The 16,788-nt window shown below is 38.7% G+C and overlaps 1 protein-coding gene across 1 annotated transcript; it reads right to left on the bottom strand.

Moving 5' to 3' along the window:
* Window positions 1-1,180: 1,180 nt before the first annotated feature.
* Window positions 1,181-15,474, bottom strand: pde11al (phosphodiesterase 11a, like). Its single transcript, XM_074684368.1, is given in 21 exon segments — window positions 1,181-3,803; window positions 3,805-4,043; window positions 4,142-4,225; window positions 4,355-4,429; window positions 4,635-4,698; window positions 4,812-4,889; window positions 5,136-5,236; window positions 6,570-6,660; window positions 6,832-6,941; window positions 8,686-8,793; window positions 8,886-9,032; window positions 9,211-9,261; window positions 10,395-10,487; window positions 10,592-10,659; window positions 10,749-10,824; window positions 11,486-11,606; window positions 11,768-11,832; window positions 11,980-12,120; window positions 12,275-12,364; window positions 13,586-13,744; window positions 14,382-15,474. Coding segments are annotated over 21 exon segments (2,826 nt in total). The 5' UTR covers window positions 15,156-15,474; the 3' UTR covers window positions 1,181-3,712.
* Window positions 15,475-16,788: the final 1,314 nt, after the last annotated feature.

The raw sequence follows: 16,788 nt of genomic DNA on the forward strand, positions 1-16,788 counted from the left end.
TTCACGACGATCGGAACAACGGTACTGTTGTCCTGTTGTATGCGTGTGCGCGAGGCAGAGTGTGACGACAGCGTTTCCACTAAAAACGCTGGCTTACTGTCTACACGGCAATGGTGTCGGGAGCATTGCAGAAAAATCCCACTCTGGAGGCCGTTTTCCAAAGTTTGCGTTTTAGGTCGGCTGAAATGCTGTTTCCGTGTAAATGCGAGGCTGAAATGCAACAAAACTTTTGCGTTTCACCCTAAAACCGTTGTCGTGTAAACGGCCCCTAAACCTTTGCAAGAATAATCCTGCTTAATTGTCACTTCTGGGCCTCTATACGTGTGTGTCAGCATCTGTGCCTGACTTGAACCCTCAGCCTGTATATATATATATATATATATATATATATATATATATATATATATATATATATATATATATATATATATATATATATATACATATGTATATAAATATAATTCATTTTTTCCTCTTATAAAACTTTATTCATTAACACAGGCGTAGGCACTAAATACATTTAGATCTGTGTCGTTTGAACTATTTTTGCACCAACTTACTCTACCACTCCACTATAATTTCAGAGTGCTTCTCACAGCATGTGATGTTTGCTAGGCTGTGACGTTCTCCCTTGACACCTTCTCTCTCCTCAGCTGTCACTGTGACATCTGATTTAATATGCTCTATATGCTTCATATGTGTCAGTCATAGACACTTTCATAGAAAATGTAAAAACAGATGTCATAGCATTGGCAGCAACTGAGCCCCTTATATATATGTTTATATATATATATATATATATATATATATATATATATATATATATATATATATATATATATATATATATATATATATATATATATATATATATATATATATATATATATAACAAAACATTTAATGAGTGTGCCCAGTTTCTTCTGTGTATAGACCCTTTCCATTGTTGTTGATTTAAGATTATTACTAACACTTTGGCACTACTGGCTATGTGATGTTTACAGTTAACATACATCTGTCATGAAATAAGGGGGAGAAGAAAAAATACTACAAGGATCTCTTTGAGTGCTAATTTTAAATCACACACACAAAAAAAGTCTATAGTTTAGGCCATCTGCTTTTTTACTCCAGTAACTGAGTCCTTTCCTGTGTTTCATCACATTAAACGTGTCATCTGCTGAATTGCACTCACAGTATGTATTCAGTGCTGTTCTCTGTTTTTTTTTTTGACTTGAGACTGAACTTCAAACTTGTTCAGTCAAAACTATTTTACCTATTTTACCACACTGCAGTAGGATTTTAACAGTTATCATCAAACATACAAATGGTTTTATTTGACATTTGTAAATAAAACAAGAGTTAAAACAACCGCATGTTTCCATGCCACAGCATTTTAATCATGAAACAGCTGGAGAATGATTCACTCTTTGACTTGAAATAAAGCCATCCTTGTCTTCTCTAACAATCTATTTTTAGCAGACAGTGTATAAATAGAAGGAAAAATGCCAATTCTAAATCTTGCATAAATATAGAGTCCAGTGTATGAAAATAATGATTGTATAATTTGGTACAGTCTGTGATCAAAAATAGAAATCTTGATCTGCTCTCAACATCAAAGTGCAGCAACAGTATTGTTACATTACAACACTTCATATTTCTCTGACAGTAAATTCATGCAAAGCAAATCTCATTGGGCATTCAAAGGCATCCAAAAACTGTACACTGTCAATTTCACATATGACACATGCACAACATCTTTAGCATGCTGAACTAGACTTAACAACAACAACAACAACAACAACAAAAGACCCTTTAAAATAATAAAAACAAATTGATAACTGCGCACATTTTACTTCATGGGAACCTTACAAATTCTACTGCAATTTTTTATACAGCCGAAACAGAAGTGTCTTCAAGGCAGAGTTCATTTTTTTGTTTTGTGGGTACAAACAGCAAGATCAATACTGTATTCATGCCTCTATGAGCAGTTTAAAGATAAAATAAAAAACAGTGTTGGAGTTGCTTAGTTTTGCTGATGAGAATGAAGTTACCAATGAAATGTTCTCTGTCAGTCTGAACATGGCATATTGTTGTCTCTGTCAATAATAAATTAAGTTTATAATAAGATATCAGAAAGAAATGAAAAGTAATGTTGGGGACATCAATTAGAAACTCCTTAAGCAGAAATGGATAAAGAAATCAGTCCCATGAACTGAAACACAAGTTTCTAGGCTCTGTCAGATGGTCTTAATGAGACTGTATTAATTTGCTGTTGCTGGGAATTGAGCAGGAATAAATCGTGTCTCAAATTCCACACGACTGAAGCAAAGATCCCTGGAGGTCTTCAGTGCAAAAGCCAGGCCACAATCAATCATTGGCACTGAAGACCTCCATATGTACTAACAGTGATCGCTGAATAAGTGGCAAAAGTTTGCAGGCTGATAAACACTGTGGAAAATGGGGACTGCTTGATATTGTTCGCTTTGCATCTAATGGCTGTGCATATGAGCTGTACCAGGAGAATCAGTAAGAAATCCTCTGTATTGTTTATGTAAACTCAAAAATACATGAAATAAAAATTAATAGAACTTCAAACTTTGTGTATAACTATCAAAATGAACAATGAATCCCTGTTAAATGCTGAAACAACCAAAACACGAAGGGAATGGTGAAGAGTTAAATTATGGCTTCAAATTATAAAACATATTCCTAGTGGTTAGCGTTTTATTCGAGAGGACTTTGCAAAATGCCTGTAGAAGGATCCATCAAGGGTTTGTCCTCGTAAGTGTACAAAGACGCGCACACACACACACACACACACACACACACACACACACACACACACACACACACACACACACACACACACACACACACGCACGCACACACACACACACACACGCACGCACACACACACACACGCACACACACACACACACACACAGACACACACACACAAGGCCTGAGGAGTTTGAATTCATCAGTGACCTTCCTTACAAATCAGCACACTAACATTTGGTCTTTCACACCTCTTCACACCATTTCTTGCCCAAAGTTACGAGGTTTTTCACAAGGTTTTGGCAATGTACATGACCATCACTGATATGATACATATGCATGCAATACACAGCCTGAGGCTCAGTTAACTGAGAAACACTTCAAAATAAATAAATAAATAAATGCCATGCAGCCAGAGATTTGCAACTGAGGTAAGACAGCCTGTATGTCAAGAAACATTCAGGAACAAGATCATGCTCCGGTCTACATTCATAACGGCAATTTATGTGAGCGAAGGGAAATCACAGTGACTCCTTTATGCTTTGTAAAGACTTCTGTTGTGGTATAGCGGCAGCTTCTTTACAGAATACATCCGTAAGAAGCCCTCTTTGGTGTCATCAGTGGTATCACGCTTTTACGCTGATAGATAGATAGATAGATAGATAGATAGATAGATAGATAGATAGATAGATAGATAGATAGATAGATAGATAGATAGATAGATAGATAGATAGATAGATAGATAGATATTGTGAACTGCCCTTTAAATATAATTTGTTTTTACAGGAACTCACTGTCTTGAGTTAAACACAGTGACACTTGTGAAAAGCAATGTGCTCAGCAGATGAAAACTGCATTGGTGTAGTGCATTTGTTAGAAAGAAGAACCCCACGTGAGCCGTTCTTTAGATAAACCACTCAACATGAAGCCCTCTCTAATTGTGCCCAGCAGATGAAATGCAGACAGCTGGTGCCACCTCTTCATCATATGAGCCTTTGTTCATTCTGCATCTCTGACCCTGACTGCTGGGACTTAGACCTCAATTTGGTGTCTTTAGCTGCCATCACAGTACCCATAGAGTCTTGTAGGTCATTGGGTTGTATGTTCTTGTGGAGCTCAGGAGTCTGATCCTGTTCAGGACAGAAGTTAAACACTGAGGTGCTGCGTGTTTCCTGGTCGGAGGAACAGAGATCCTGCCATTTGTTTCTATTGGCATCAATCCCATCAACCATTGGCTGCAACTTCCTGTTCAGCTTCAACAGTGCCTAGGAGTAACACAGAATCGTGAAGTTCATATTGAAACTACAAGTCATCATTTCCTTTTTTCTGTAAAGGTTACAATGAGACCTGCATCATGTCAAACCTGGTAAAGGGGTTTGCATATGCCATCAATCCACTCTGTCTGTAAGGCTGGTAGTTCGTCTTTACGGTTGCGGTCAAATATGGCCTACAAGAGAGGTGATAATGATCTGTCATCCATTAGCAAAAGCACTCTTCAGGATCATTTGGAAAACAAAATAATCACAACAAGAATGGGTTTGAGTGTATGGTGAGTTTGAAAGGCTTGCCTACTTACTGCTGGGGTCAACTTGAGCTCAGATCTTTCTCTGTCACCTTGTTCAAAGAATTCACTCGTCACCAGCTCTGCGACCTTATGACAAAAATATAAGCAATTGTTTTTCACTTCAGGAAAAGATAGCATATTTTTCTATTTGTTTTCTTGTGTCTAAAAATCTAAAATCTAAAATTGAGGAAAAAAAAGTCCAAACATTTTGAAACATCCTTTTGCACACGTAATTTCACATTTAAATAATGGAAAACAAGAATACACAAAGCATTATTCTAGGGATGCAAACCTGTTTGGAAATCTCCCAAGGACGAGTAACGGCACCCAGATCACATGCTGTCATCAGCATAGACCTGCCAATGACATGAATTCAAGCTCAGTTCTGGCAGCATGTTTTGCACATTAAAGTGAAAAAATAAATAAATAAGGGCACATAAATGTTTTAATCAAGCAAAAAGGTATAAACCTGAGAACTCCTCTGTGTCCTTCATCAGTCCAGCTGAATTCTCCAGAGAGAACACACTCAAAGAACTTGGTTCTGCGCCTTTCAGTGCAAAGAGACATTCAAGGATACAACAAATGTAAAAAGGCAAAAGAATCCATACAAAGGCACTTTTCACCACCTGAACATTTCATCCCAAGAAAGAAATTCTTTTTTTTTTTTTAAATATAATTCTTCATTTTTACATTAAAATTTTCACACTTTTTTCATCTGTTATAGTGAGTATCATTTTTTCCTTGAACAAATCACAAAGTACTGTGGCTTTATGTCTATTAAAAGAGAACTTACTCAAAGTGCAAAGTAAGGTCTGTGGAGAGTATAGCCTGCTTCAATAGTTGCATCATGTTGCTATACTCCTTAGAGCAAAGGTTTGCAAATATATTGTGACCCTGTGAGACAGAAAAAGCACTCAGTAGGCACACACACCAAAGCAGGCAAGGATGAATAATAGCGGCTAAAATGTCTTTTTACAGCCAACGCATTGGTAAAGTCATTGCTCACTGTCAAATGAAGCTCCCATCATCAATGTTAATTAGCAATGCATATAGACTTTCTCTGTCCTCTGTTAAAAGAAATCAATAAAGAAAACAGTCTCTAATGATCAGAGTGATCCACACCTGAGACAAAGCAGTCTCATAAAGTCACTACTGGTCACTTCTGACGCCTACCCACACCTAGTTTGTGTTTCAGCATTGTCTAAAAGGGCAATCTGCATACTAGCTTTGTTCTTGTTGACCAATGCTTGAACTTTAAGGGGACAGTGACAAATAAAGGTATCGAAAATATGCTTCAAACTTCTTAAAACAACATGTTAGAAGCTTAAATGTTCAAAATGTGTAGTTTGAATTCCTGTTGGTGTCGTATTTTATAAAACAGTTCTACCATTTTTAACCAACTAAAGAATCAATCCCATTAAATTATCAGATGGTGAAACAATAGTATGACAAGTAGTAAATAATTCAGCTCCCTGGAGGTTTTGCAAGTGCACTGATGAAATAAATAATTTGTTACAAAATATAATTTCAAAGTATATTAATAATATATGTTTTCTAAACTTGATAATATGGGTACTGTTGTACTGAACAAGTCAGTATGATCTCTCTACTTATGGGTCAGTTGGTTTAAAATCATTTTAAATTTCATTTTCACAGCGTTGTAGACTTATAAAATCATATTCATAACAACTTTTTGCCCAGTATCGAATAATTTTAATGAGAAATATTGGTTACACCAATTGACATTTATCAGTTACACGTCTTTCACCCTTATATACCTAGGCTGGTTGTAAAAGAGACTCAAATCAATGCAAATATCTCTCTATGACCTTCAAAAGCAAAGTATCCACCAGTGATTATATCTGTATAGTTGTTGTTGTTCTTGAATCTGTAGCCACAGGGTAGGTGGACAGATAAACAAAACAGCTTTCTTTTAAAATTCCCCAAAGCAGTGTTTGTGATGAGTGATATGTTATATTCTTAAAAAGAACAGAAAGAGAATTTAGTCTGAGAAAATCAGCAAAGAGATAAAATATACCACACTATCTACAGGAGTCACCAAACTTTACACTAAGTTTCTCACAGTGTCTTCAAAGGCTGACAGATCTTTTGTTAAACACGGTAAAAAAAGTACACTAAGAGTGAAGCTTGGCCATCATCATCATCTAATTTCTTGAAACACAAAATAACTTGAGCTTTACAATCATGTGAAAAACAGTGGTCTGACCTCACTTTGCAGGATCATGACAGCGTGGTTAAAGTGATGATGCTCCAGAGTGGCTGACGTCCCGTAGAGAAGAGCCAGAGCTGAACCTGTCCTGAAAGAAAACACAGAGCACTGAAACATTTTTGACAATATGACACAACTCCAATTCAAATTCAAAACAAGTTTTATTAGCATGAAGCTAAAAAAAACATAAAATGTTGCCAAAGCAAATTTTCACAAAGACAATGTTGCTCAGAGAAAAAAACAGGCCTGGGTCACCTACTTTGCTTGAAATGCGTTGTTCGTGCCTCGGTGGTCCAAGTCATGACACAAACAGCCGACCATCAGCGCCAGTATCTCTGCGTCTGAGAGGGCATCTTGAAAACTGGCTGTCTGACAAAAGAAATGCATCCTCTTCAGTACATTTTTATGTCATACTGTGACCCTATTGTCCACCATTGGACTGTCAAAGAGCAAATGTTTATACTATTCACTCCTAGGTGAACCACAGAATCCACTAAATACTACTGGAAAGTTGCTAAATTGGCTGTCTAGCTTGGTCAACAGCACCTTTTATCATAGTGGGGAGTTCCTCATGACATTTACAAGTAGATCAGAGGGAAGTTAAGATACAGGGTTTTTTTTATTCACTAATGATACTAACATGCTATGGGGCTTACACTTATGGAAGGGATTCAAGTTTGCCAAATTTTGATTCAAACTAAAAATTTCTGAGGTAAAACCATAGACTGTTAAAAAAATGGATGTCCACTTGCTCGGCTTGAAGTGAGGTCTCCACAAAAACTGCTCCCCCTGGTGACTGGCTGCAGTATGGGTTAAAAAAATCCGGCTTTCCAGCCATTCCAGATGGGCTGTGGTCAAACTTTAAAAAATGAATACACCTCATAGAAATGTTTCCCACATCAGATTGTTGTGGTGATTTGAAGATAACATTTGGCTGTCTTGTATTCAAGTCCTCTTTTTTCTGAAAAGTTTCGTTTTCATTAGTTAAACAAGGTAAAACGAGGTCTCGTGTATTTTTTTCGGGGATTGTAAATTATGTAGGGAGGTAGAGTCAAGAAGTGATTAGACCCTCGAAAGATAAAAAAAAATTATTATTTTTGTCACCAGGCTCCACTCAGATTCTCACAGAATCTCTCATCGTCTCTACTGCGCAGACCCAGGTTGCAAACTGCTACAATGGTGGCGCTTGTGACGGGGGAATTTTGGCTTCAAAATCGTACAATGATAAATGGCGGAGCCACACTGTCCACTCTATATACAGTCTATGGGTAAAACGGCATTATTACTATAGAGAGAAGAAACAATTGGGATAAAATGGACTGAGATTTAAATAAATCTACTGGTTTCCCATGTGATCACTTGGGCTGGGTTTGGTAGAAATGGTATGGGATGGTACGGTAGACTGAGATGGGATAGGATAGGCTTCACTAAGACAAGATGGGATTGGATGGAATGGGATGCGAGTATGCAAAGTAGGACAGGATACAATGGGCTGGAATGGATTAGTAAGAGTTGGGATGGGCTGTGATGTGATGAGATGCGAGGTGATGGTATGGGATGGTATGAAAAAAATGAGATCGGACTTAATAGACAGGATTGATTCAAACAGGACAGGATAGGCTCTGTTTGGATCTAATGGAACCTGATTGGCTGAAAATTGAGTTAAAGTGAATAAGTTACTATAGGGATGGAGTGGGATGGGACAATGTAGATAAGATAAGATCCAGAGGAGCATCTGTTCTTTTGTCTTCTTGAAGTTTGGTAGTTTTTGCTAGATGTGATCATCCTGAAGTTTGACATTGTCTTAAAATTTCTCTTGATGATGTTTTCTCTGTGAACTTGCAACCTTTTGATATTTTGATGACTGACTGTTGATAAAGATCCACAGAAACCAATTGTTCACATAACTGGCTTAAAAATAATATCACAAACTTTTTTTGTTCTATAAAGAGGCTAAAATATATTAAGTTTGGCCTTTTTTTTCCTTACACAATTTAACATTATATCATAAAAGCAAAAACTGGCACCCACAATGATGACATCGGAGAAAAAAAAGGCTGGCTTCAGACTGTTCTTACGCATTTGTCTTAACTTGATATATTTTGGAACTTACTGTAATCATAACGAACATGCATTGAGACACATTGAAAGCATGCCTCCAGTTATGATAGGCCACAGTGCGGTAGTTCTTCCTTACAGTCAGAAGCCAGCGGCACAGAACCTACCAGAAGACAGTAGCATAATAGATTTTACTACACTGTATACAGAGTGAGGACTCAAACACCCCAGAAAGGTAATACAGGTTGGCCTCACCTCATAGTCAATTTTAAACTTTTGGACAACTCCAAGTTCCAGAAACATCCGAAGTGAAGCAGTGATCATGGCGTCATTGTCCAAAGAGAAGTCGTTGAAATGAAACTCATCGATGCCCAACTCACTGCTCAGGGGGATCTTTGCAGCCTGAAGAGGAGAGGACAGAGCCATCAATTAATCAGCATCATCAAGGAGGAAGGTAAAGCAATAAAAACGTTTTGGGCCTTCAAATATAACCCTCAGGTCCACATGCATCAGATCATGTACATTGTATCTAAGTTGGTGTTAATGTGTGTATATTGAATTCAGATATTTTGTTGAATACCTTGAGCCTGTCAACTTCCACCTTGGAGCAGGTAGCATGGTACGACAACATCTAGATACAAAAAACACTGGTAAAGAAAATTTTCTTTGCTAGCAGTTAATGAAACCAACACTCAGAAAATTACAAGAAGATTATCAGTATGTTGCCAGAACCTTCATGCAATCCATCTACCCTACGTAGCATGTTATGGGATCAAGATCAGAGAAATATATCTCCTCTGTTAAAACACTTTTTTTCTGTTTTTCTGTATTTGTTTTCAGAGGGAGAAATCTATCAGGTTTTTTAGAAAAACAGTAAAGAGCAGATCAGTTTGTGACAGAATTACAGAATTACAAGCACGTGTTGCCTTTGATGAGAGGGGAGCAGACTGGCACATGTGTCTATGATGAATTATTGAATGTAGCTAAAATATTTATGTCAGAGAAAGAGTGCCGTGTTTGTTGAGAATAATGAGATTACTTAGGTTAGATGATGGGCAGTAGAGCAAAGAGCAGAGACATGAAGAGATTCTGTTAAGATAGTCATTAAACATTAACACCAGTTTATTCCTCAGTTCCTACTTCATGGTATTGAATTCAAAGGTTTTACCAAATCAGATGCTGTTTCAAATGATGGAGCAGTGATTGATTTTTTTTTCTAATTCATATTTGGTTCAAATGAGATACATACCTTAATTCTACATACATCAGCCAAAAACTCTGTTTGTTGTTTACTGAGGTTAGTCCATATCAGAGTACTGCTTGTGTGAGGGTTGAAATTAGTCTTAGTTATGCATGAATACAAAAAAAAAGTTGAATTCTATCTATCTATTTTGTTTGTTGATCATACCTTTTAAATATATTTTTTCAAAATTTTAACTTTAATGCTGATTTTACAATGGATCTGTGACAGCCATGCAATCAAACTATTCAATTCAAGGTTTCTGTGAGGAGGTTTTTCATAGGTTTTTGTTGAATAGTTTCTATATTGTCACTTTTTATGCTGCTGTTGTAGGGTAGGCATCGCATTAAGTGATTGATGTCACGTTATTACAGTTACATTTTATACTTTAAAACTAGGATTGGCTAATAATTTGACTGTGAACAGAACGACCTCTTACAGGAGCTCTAAAGATCAAAGGTTTACAGATGTGTAGGAAAAATCAAAAACAAAATTTGGTGCAGTAAACTTGATGCAGTGCTTACATCCAGCGCAACAGACTGCTTGGCCCACGTCTTCTTAACCTGATTGTACATCATAGTGTTGTTTATTCCCAGTCCACAGAATATTACAAATGCCTGTACATAGGGAAAAAGACAAATAAAAATCACATGACAGGTACCAAGGGCTTCAATTTGAAATGTATACTGGATATATGTTTATATACATATATATAACTTACCTCAAACAGTCTCTGATCAGCATCACTGAAGGTCTTCCTGTCTAGGCGATTTAGAATTTGTGCAACACCTGTATGTAAAAGCAGAATAAATAATTTTGATAGATGCATGCAACTTGTTTTACAGTAAAGCCAAATTCAGTATTTTCAGTAAATTTACCAATGATCTGGTGAGTTCGATTCCAGATAGGAACGCATAGCACCGATCTGATGTGAAAGCCAGAAGCTTGATCTGCCTGTGAAAAGAAAAAAATGGTAAAGACAATTTCAATTTGCAAACTATATCTTAAAGGGACTGTGAGGAGTATCTGTTTAGAGTGGACTGCAGCGGCACCTTTTTGGCCTGGAGTCTCACGCACACTGTCGCTGAGATGTGACTTTAAACAAAGCATATGTTTGTTTTGGAAATGAATGGAGATCGGATCTTCTTTTTAACACTACTTTTCTTTTAGCCTCTTTTAGCCTTTAGCTTGGGCTGTATCAATCTCCCATTTAGCTTTCTTATGATCTTTTGTCATTTTTTTGTCTGACAGTTAGGCTCCTGTGTCCACCATCACTACAAAATTAATCAAAGAAATCTTTTTCAGCAGACTAACTAGGATCTAAAATAAATCCAAGTGAATCAATCCAAACCTGCCAGACCCTTGGAAGGCTAAGAAGTAGCATTTAGGAACAACTTCTGTTAACACTGATAATCTCACTTTTGTTTGTGGATTCCAATCCGGCAAATATTTAAAACTCCTCACAGTCCCTTTAAAAAGCAGCCAGGGTCCTGGGTTTTTTCTGTGACTGGAAAATCGTGATAACTTTACAAGCTATCTAACAACATGTTTTAAATATTTATTGCTGTTAGTGGTATGTATCTGCGGTTTTGTGAGTGAGCTCCAGTGTCCACACCTCAGCATCAAAGCGTGGGTCCTGACACACATCGCTGATGTTAACAGGCAGTCCTGTGGAAGCCACCAGCTCAGCAATGCTGTTATTGATCAGCCAATCAGAACACGATAGCTTCTCCATGCTGATGTGACCAATAACACAAACAGGAAACAGTTGTCAGGACCTGGCACTTAAATGTGCAACCCGACAAGAGTTAGTATTGAGTGAGTTTTGGCTTTCAGCTAGAAACAACCCCACACTAAACACACATTCATCCAGTTTATCTGAGAGTGGCCAACTCACCCGATGTCACGGTCCATGTTGCACAAAGGAGACATGAGCTCGAAAGTCTTGGAGAACTTTACAACCTTTGGGAAAAAACATAAATTCATCAGAAACAGCCTCAACTTTGATTTGCACATAAAAGTTATGTGGTTGGAACTGAAAAGCTTAAATGCACGACTCTGATACAGACTTCAAAAAATGTAACGCTGGTAAAGAGCCAGAGGTCTCACTGGTGAGTCGATGTCTTCAAGGAGAAGCACAGAGCATCGTTCACACTGCAGCAGAGTCAGCGCTCGCTGCATAATCTTCCTCACAATCTTCTCCAGATCAGTCTGCTCCTCAAACAGGTCATTGACCACCTCCAGCAGAGCCTGTTCAAGTTTTCAGATATTTTCAACAAATTGTCTTCTTGTTATGAGATGAAGATTAAAGGGTAAAGAAGAGTATCCACTTATGTTACATTTATAGTTAGTCTCAGTGGTAATGAAAAAACTTTTATTGCGTACATAGCTCTCATTCTCTTACCCTGCTCCGATCGTACTCCTTTCGAGACTCTGAAAACAGCTTGGCATTGGAAATAGATATTCCACAGAATGGTAAATACATCTGCAGGACCTGCATAAAGCAACATAAAAGGCATGCATTACCTATATGTGTGAGAAATCTATATGCTTAAGTGGGGATAAAATACGATGAGGGAAAGAAAATGTATGTGAGGTGTAAGTTGCTTTAATAGATTACAGGTTGATGAGGGATTGATGTAGAGACAAAAAAAAAACATTTCATGACACATCAGAAGCCTTAAATGTCTGAGTAAGCTGACACATTGAGATGTTTTTTCTTCTATTTTTAGTACCTTTGTCATAAAAAAAAGCAGTTGAAGGCTCTGCTTTGCTAAAACTATTATGTGGTTATTTTTAGTTTCACACACAGAACAATGTTGGAACTGCTGCAAACTCAAAGGTTTACTTTAGGAAATGTCCAGGGAACATATGTAAGAAGGATTCCTCCCAACTCCACTCTGCCACCCTGTGGATGAACGACTCATCTCAGAGAACAAACTGCAGAACAAAGATGAACAAAATGTGATGATTTACTTACAAAAGTGTACCTAAGATTCAAGTGTCTTGTTTTTATTTTTCAGTCAGAGGGACAGAATTGCTTGAGCACACAGTTCAATGAGGATTCTCTTTTAACATCTGCGTGGTAAACAGTCTGTGAGAGGCTGATGGCCTGTCCAGAGTCTACCCTGCCTTGCAGCTAATGACAGCTGGGATAGGCCCCAGCTCCCTCTGAGCCCGAAAGGGAAAGGATGACAGATGGATTGAAGGATAGTGAAACAAACTGGGAGATTGTAGTTTTGTGCACACAGCTTCTGAACCCTTAATGAAGCTAAAGCATTCAAATCACTGTCGAAACATTTTGAGTGGATTGTGCAGGGAGAAACTGCAAATGCTTCTTCTGCAAAGTGTGTCCTTTAAATATGCATACATATTGCACAACTGGACACATTTAATACCACACGCTTGAGAGAGAGGATGACCTCCTGTTTTCATTTCTGCTGTTAGGGAATACTTCCCCCCATTCTGCACAACCATTAAAGGGATTGATAGTACAAACTGTTTTCAGCCTAATGGCCAAAGTGTGCGTGTGTGCTGGAATGTTATGAAGAGGATGCACAATGTTCCACAATAATCTAATATTAATTTAATTTCTAAAATGTCTTCAATGGTCAAATCAAGTGAACAAATGTGATAAAGTTAATGAGAATGTAAAAGGATCCTCCCATCATCTGATACATGCTTCCTTCAACTGAAGGACATCAAGGACCCTCACCTTCTCATCATCCTCGGTGAAGGGTGTGCCCATGGGATTCTTGTTGATTGCTTGTACAACACCAACGACTTCTCCATCACTGTTACGGATTGCCATGCAGAGGATGGACTGGGTTTTGTAGCCTGTTAACTTGTCGATCTCATCACTGAAGCGATGATCCTGGAGAGGAAGTATTACACAAATGTCAGACGTACACGAACCCACATTGAGATAAATTTACATACAACTGATATGAGGAAATGCCAGTTTGACCGCGTTCCTTGCATCATTATCAGGCAAGCGTCATGTTTAATGAAGAAGCCCTGAAAGAATTGTTAGGTGCTCCAGTTTTTCTCTGTAATCAGAAAAAAATCTCATTAACACACATTCATTCCAGTGCTCTGGCAGACCTCAGGGGGATCCACATCATCATGTTGCCTTTTAGCCTCCCAAGCAGCCCAGGGCCATGATATAATGATGTGGAGGGCAACTGGTAGCGTGTTTAAGAAGAGAGCTGGCTTGTTGGAAGCTACGAGAGTTATTACGCTTCCTTTACTGTAATTTTCTTTGACTACTATTGGTGGAAAACACTCTCTCTGACATAATTGGGGTAATTACCATGAGTCCTTCCTCTCTTTCACTGACAAAGGAGACTGTATGGAATCCAGAAACAACTGGTTAAACGTACATTGTGTCCACAAGTACTAATACATCTATAGAAATGGCTCCACTTTACTGTTGACGCCTGTGCATTGTTTAAGTGTTAGTTATGATTAGATGAAGGTATGATACAGATGTAAACCAGACACATATTTACCTCATAAGCGTTTGGGATGTTTACAGTTTCCCCATGCTCTGCCACATATCCAATAATACCTTTGCCCCAGGGAACCTGCACCTCATTTGAGTTCAAGGTGTTGCAAGATGGTCTGACAGTAGTGCCCGAGTGCACGTCAAAAAATTTAGACACCAAAGTCCTCTTGTGCGCGGGTCCCTCCACGAGAAAAAGCGAACACCTGTCTGCGTCCACCAGGATGCACACATTTATCAGGATCTTGTAACTGAGGTTTGTTAGGTCTAAATCATTGGAGATGTCTTTCACTAACTCCAGAAAAAACTCTCGTTCGTTAGTTTCTTTGAGTCTGTACTTATAGTCGATGGCGCTTGACGCGTACTGGGGCACGTTGACCCTGGACTCCAGCAGTGCGCTCAGGATGTGCGCGGTGGTCGGAGGAAGGGAGCTGGCTTTGCGCAGGAGCGCACGGCGCCTTACACTGGACTGGGACTCGTGCTCGCTCAGGCTCACATGCTCATCGTAGGTCCGGTGTGTGGTGGTGGCTTTGGAGCGGGCAAAGTTCCGTCGCAGCTCCATGTGAGATGATCTGCGCCGGAGCCCGTCTGGGTTGGTCGGCCAGAGTGGATCCCTGGCTGCGCTGCGCTTCTCTTCGGTTGTGGAAACTTTGGACGGAGGATGGTCCTTCAGCCATCTGCTTACCTGATCGCATTTCGCCTTACGAACGAGATACTCCTCGAAAAGATCCGGATGGAGGTCCAGAAACGCCTCTATATCCGAGAAGTCAAATGTTGTCATAGTGTACAGCTGCTGTAGAGACGAGGAGAAGAGTTGAATGAAAGGTGATGCAGCTGAGCTTCTCAGAAAAGTGTGGTCCTCAAAACATTTATTCGCTCACCCCTCGCTTATCCTTCGCATAATGCATCCTATAGTTTCCCCCAGAATACGAGGTGCAGGGGAGAGGTCGTCAGATGGATTCAGTTTGTTTCAGACCGGAGTGATATCGCCTGAGAGGAGTGACAGTCCTGCCTGTCAGCAGAGATTGAACGGTGTCTCCGGGGATTTTTTTGAGAAGTACTATGCAGAAGTGTAGAAAAGAGAGGCGTTTACTTATTCTCCCTGCAAATTGAAAATCTGCAGGACAGGCTGCTCTCTCGCTCTTTTTATTCTATACCACCAGAGACCTTCTATGCAGGGATCCAATCACAGCCGAGAACGATTTTGATATATCATCTTCACTGGAACACGTGCAGGCAGGACGCGTTTTTCTCTGTATTGTGTATAGAAGGTGTGCTATATTTATTAATCTGCACTGTCCCTGTCAAACAAAGACATGGAAGTATTTTATTTAAAGATAAGAGATTTCTTGGTACATAAACACCTAGATTTTAGCTGGAAGATCTGCTTTCTGGTATTATTTTTAAATAGGGGAGACCGGGTATGGTTGTAACAATTTTTGCTTCAGTATCTCTAACTCACTAAGTCAGAGATCTCAAAATAAAATGCAAAGTATCTACATTTGTTTACTACAAATAACACCAATTCAGAGCTCTACAAGAATATCACAGACCTCACCAGGTGATGTCAAATACAAGGTGGTCCTTTGTTACAACCATCCCCACTACTGGGGTAGGTTGTGACACATGATGGGGTAAGTTGTAACAGTAAGACAAAAATAAAATAAAATAAAATAAAATAAGAATAGTAAATACATTTAAAAAAAATTGAAACAGAGGTCACATGCCTTAAAAAGAGCTTTTCTGAAATAGAACAAAGTCTCTGTGACTGATCATAACTCACTTCCTGTTTGACTCAAGAGTTCATCCTGAACAGTATGTTTGCTCAAACATTACAGTGTAGCTGTGTAAGGAACATAAAGGTCTCACAATGACTGTGCGTGTGTGTGTATATTTTTGTCACAATGGTGACAAATGGTTGTTTGTAACCCTGTGGAGCTGTGGCTTTTTTTTTCTTTGTTTGAGGTGCAGCGTTTCCTCCTGTCCCTCAGAGGAAACCGTGCTGCAGATCCCATGTGCCTCGGTGGGATCTGACTGATCTGACTGACGTACCGTTCTTTGTGACTACATCAGATGCTTTTTTTTTTTTTAAGATAAAAAAATCTGTGGGCACACCTCTGTCAGTCTTTCTTTTCCACTGCCTAGGTGTTATGGAACATTATTAAAACCAAGAAAATGTTCTTGGTTGTACATAAGGGGATGGTTGTGACACTTTTAAAGATGTGTTACACCCCACCCCACCCCTGTCAGCTGGTGTTTAGCTAGCTTTATTAGCATAGTGAATTCAAATTAGCAAGGGAAAAGTGTCTCACATTTTGACTGGGAAAATTTCAATTAATTCTGAAATTGGTCAAATGGTTTTATCTGAAATAGTAGAAGTACTAAACGAAATGTAGTCTTAGTCAAAAATATTT

Source organism: Halichoeres trimaculatus, unplaced genomic scaffold (genome assembly GCF_033239565.1).
Source record: "Halichoeres trimaculatus isolate MK-OKI-2021-1 unplaced genomic scaffold, fHalTri1.1 fHalTri1_scaffold_12, whole genome shotgun sequence".
Taxonomy (NCBI): domain Eukaryota; kingdom Metazoa; phylum Chordata; class Actinopteri; order Labriformes; family Labridae; genus Halichoeres; species Halichoeres trimaculatus.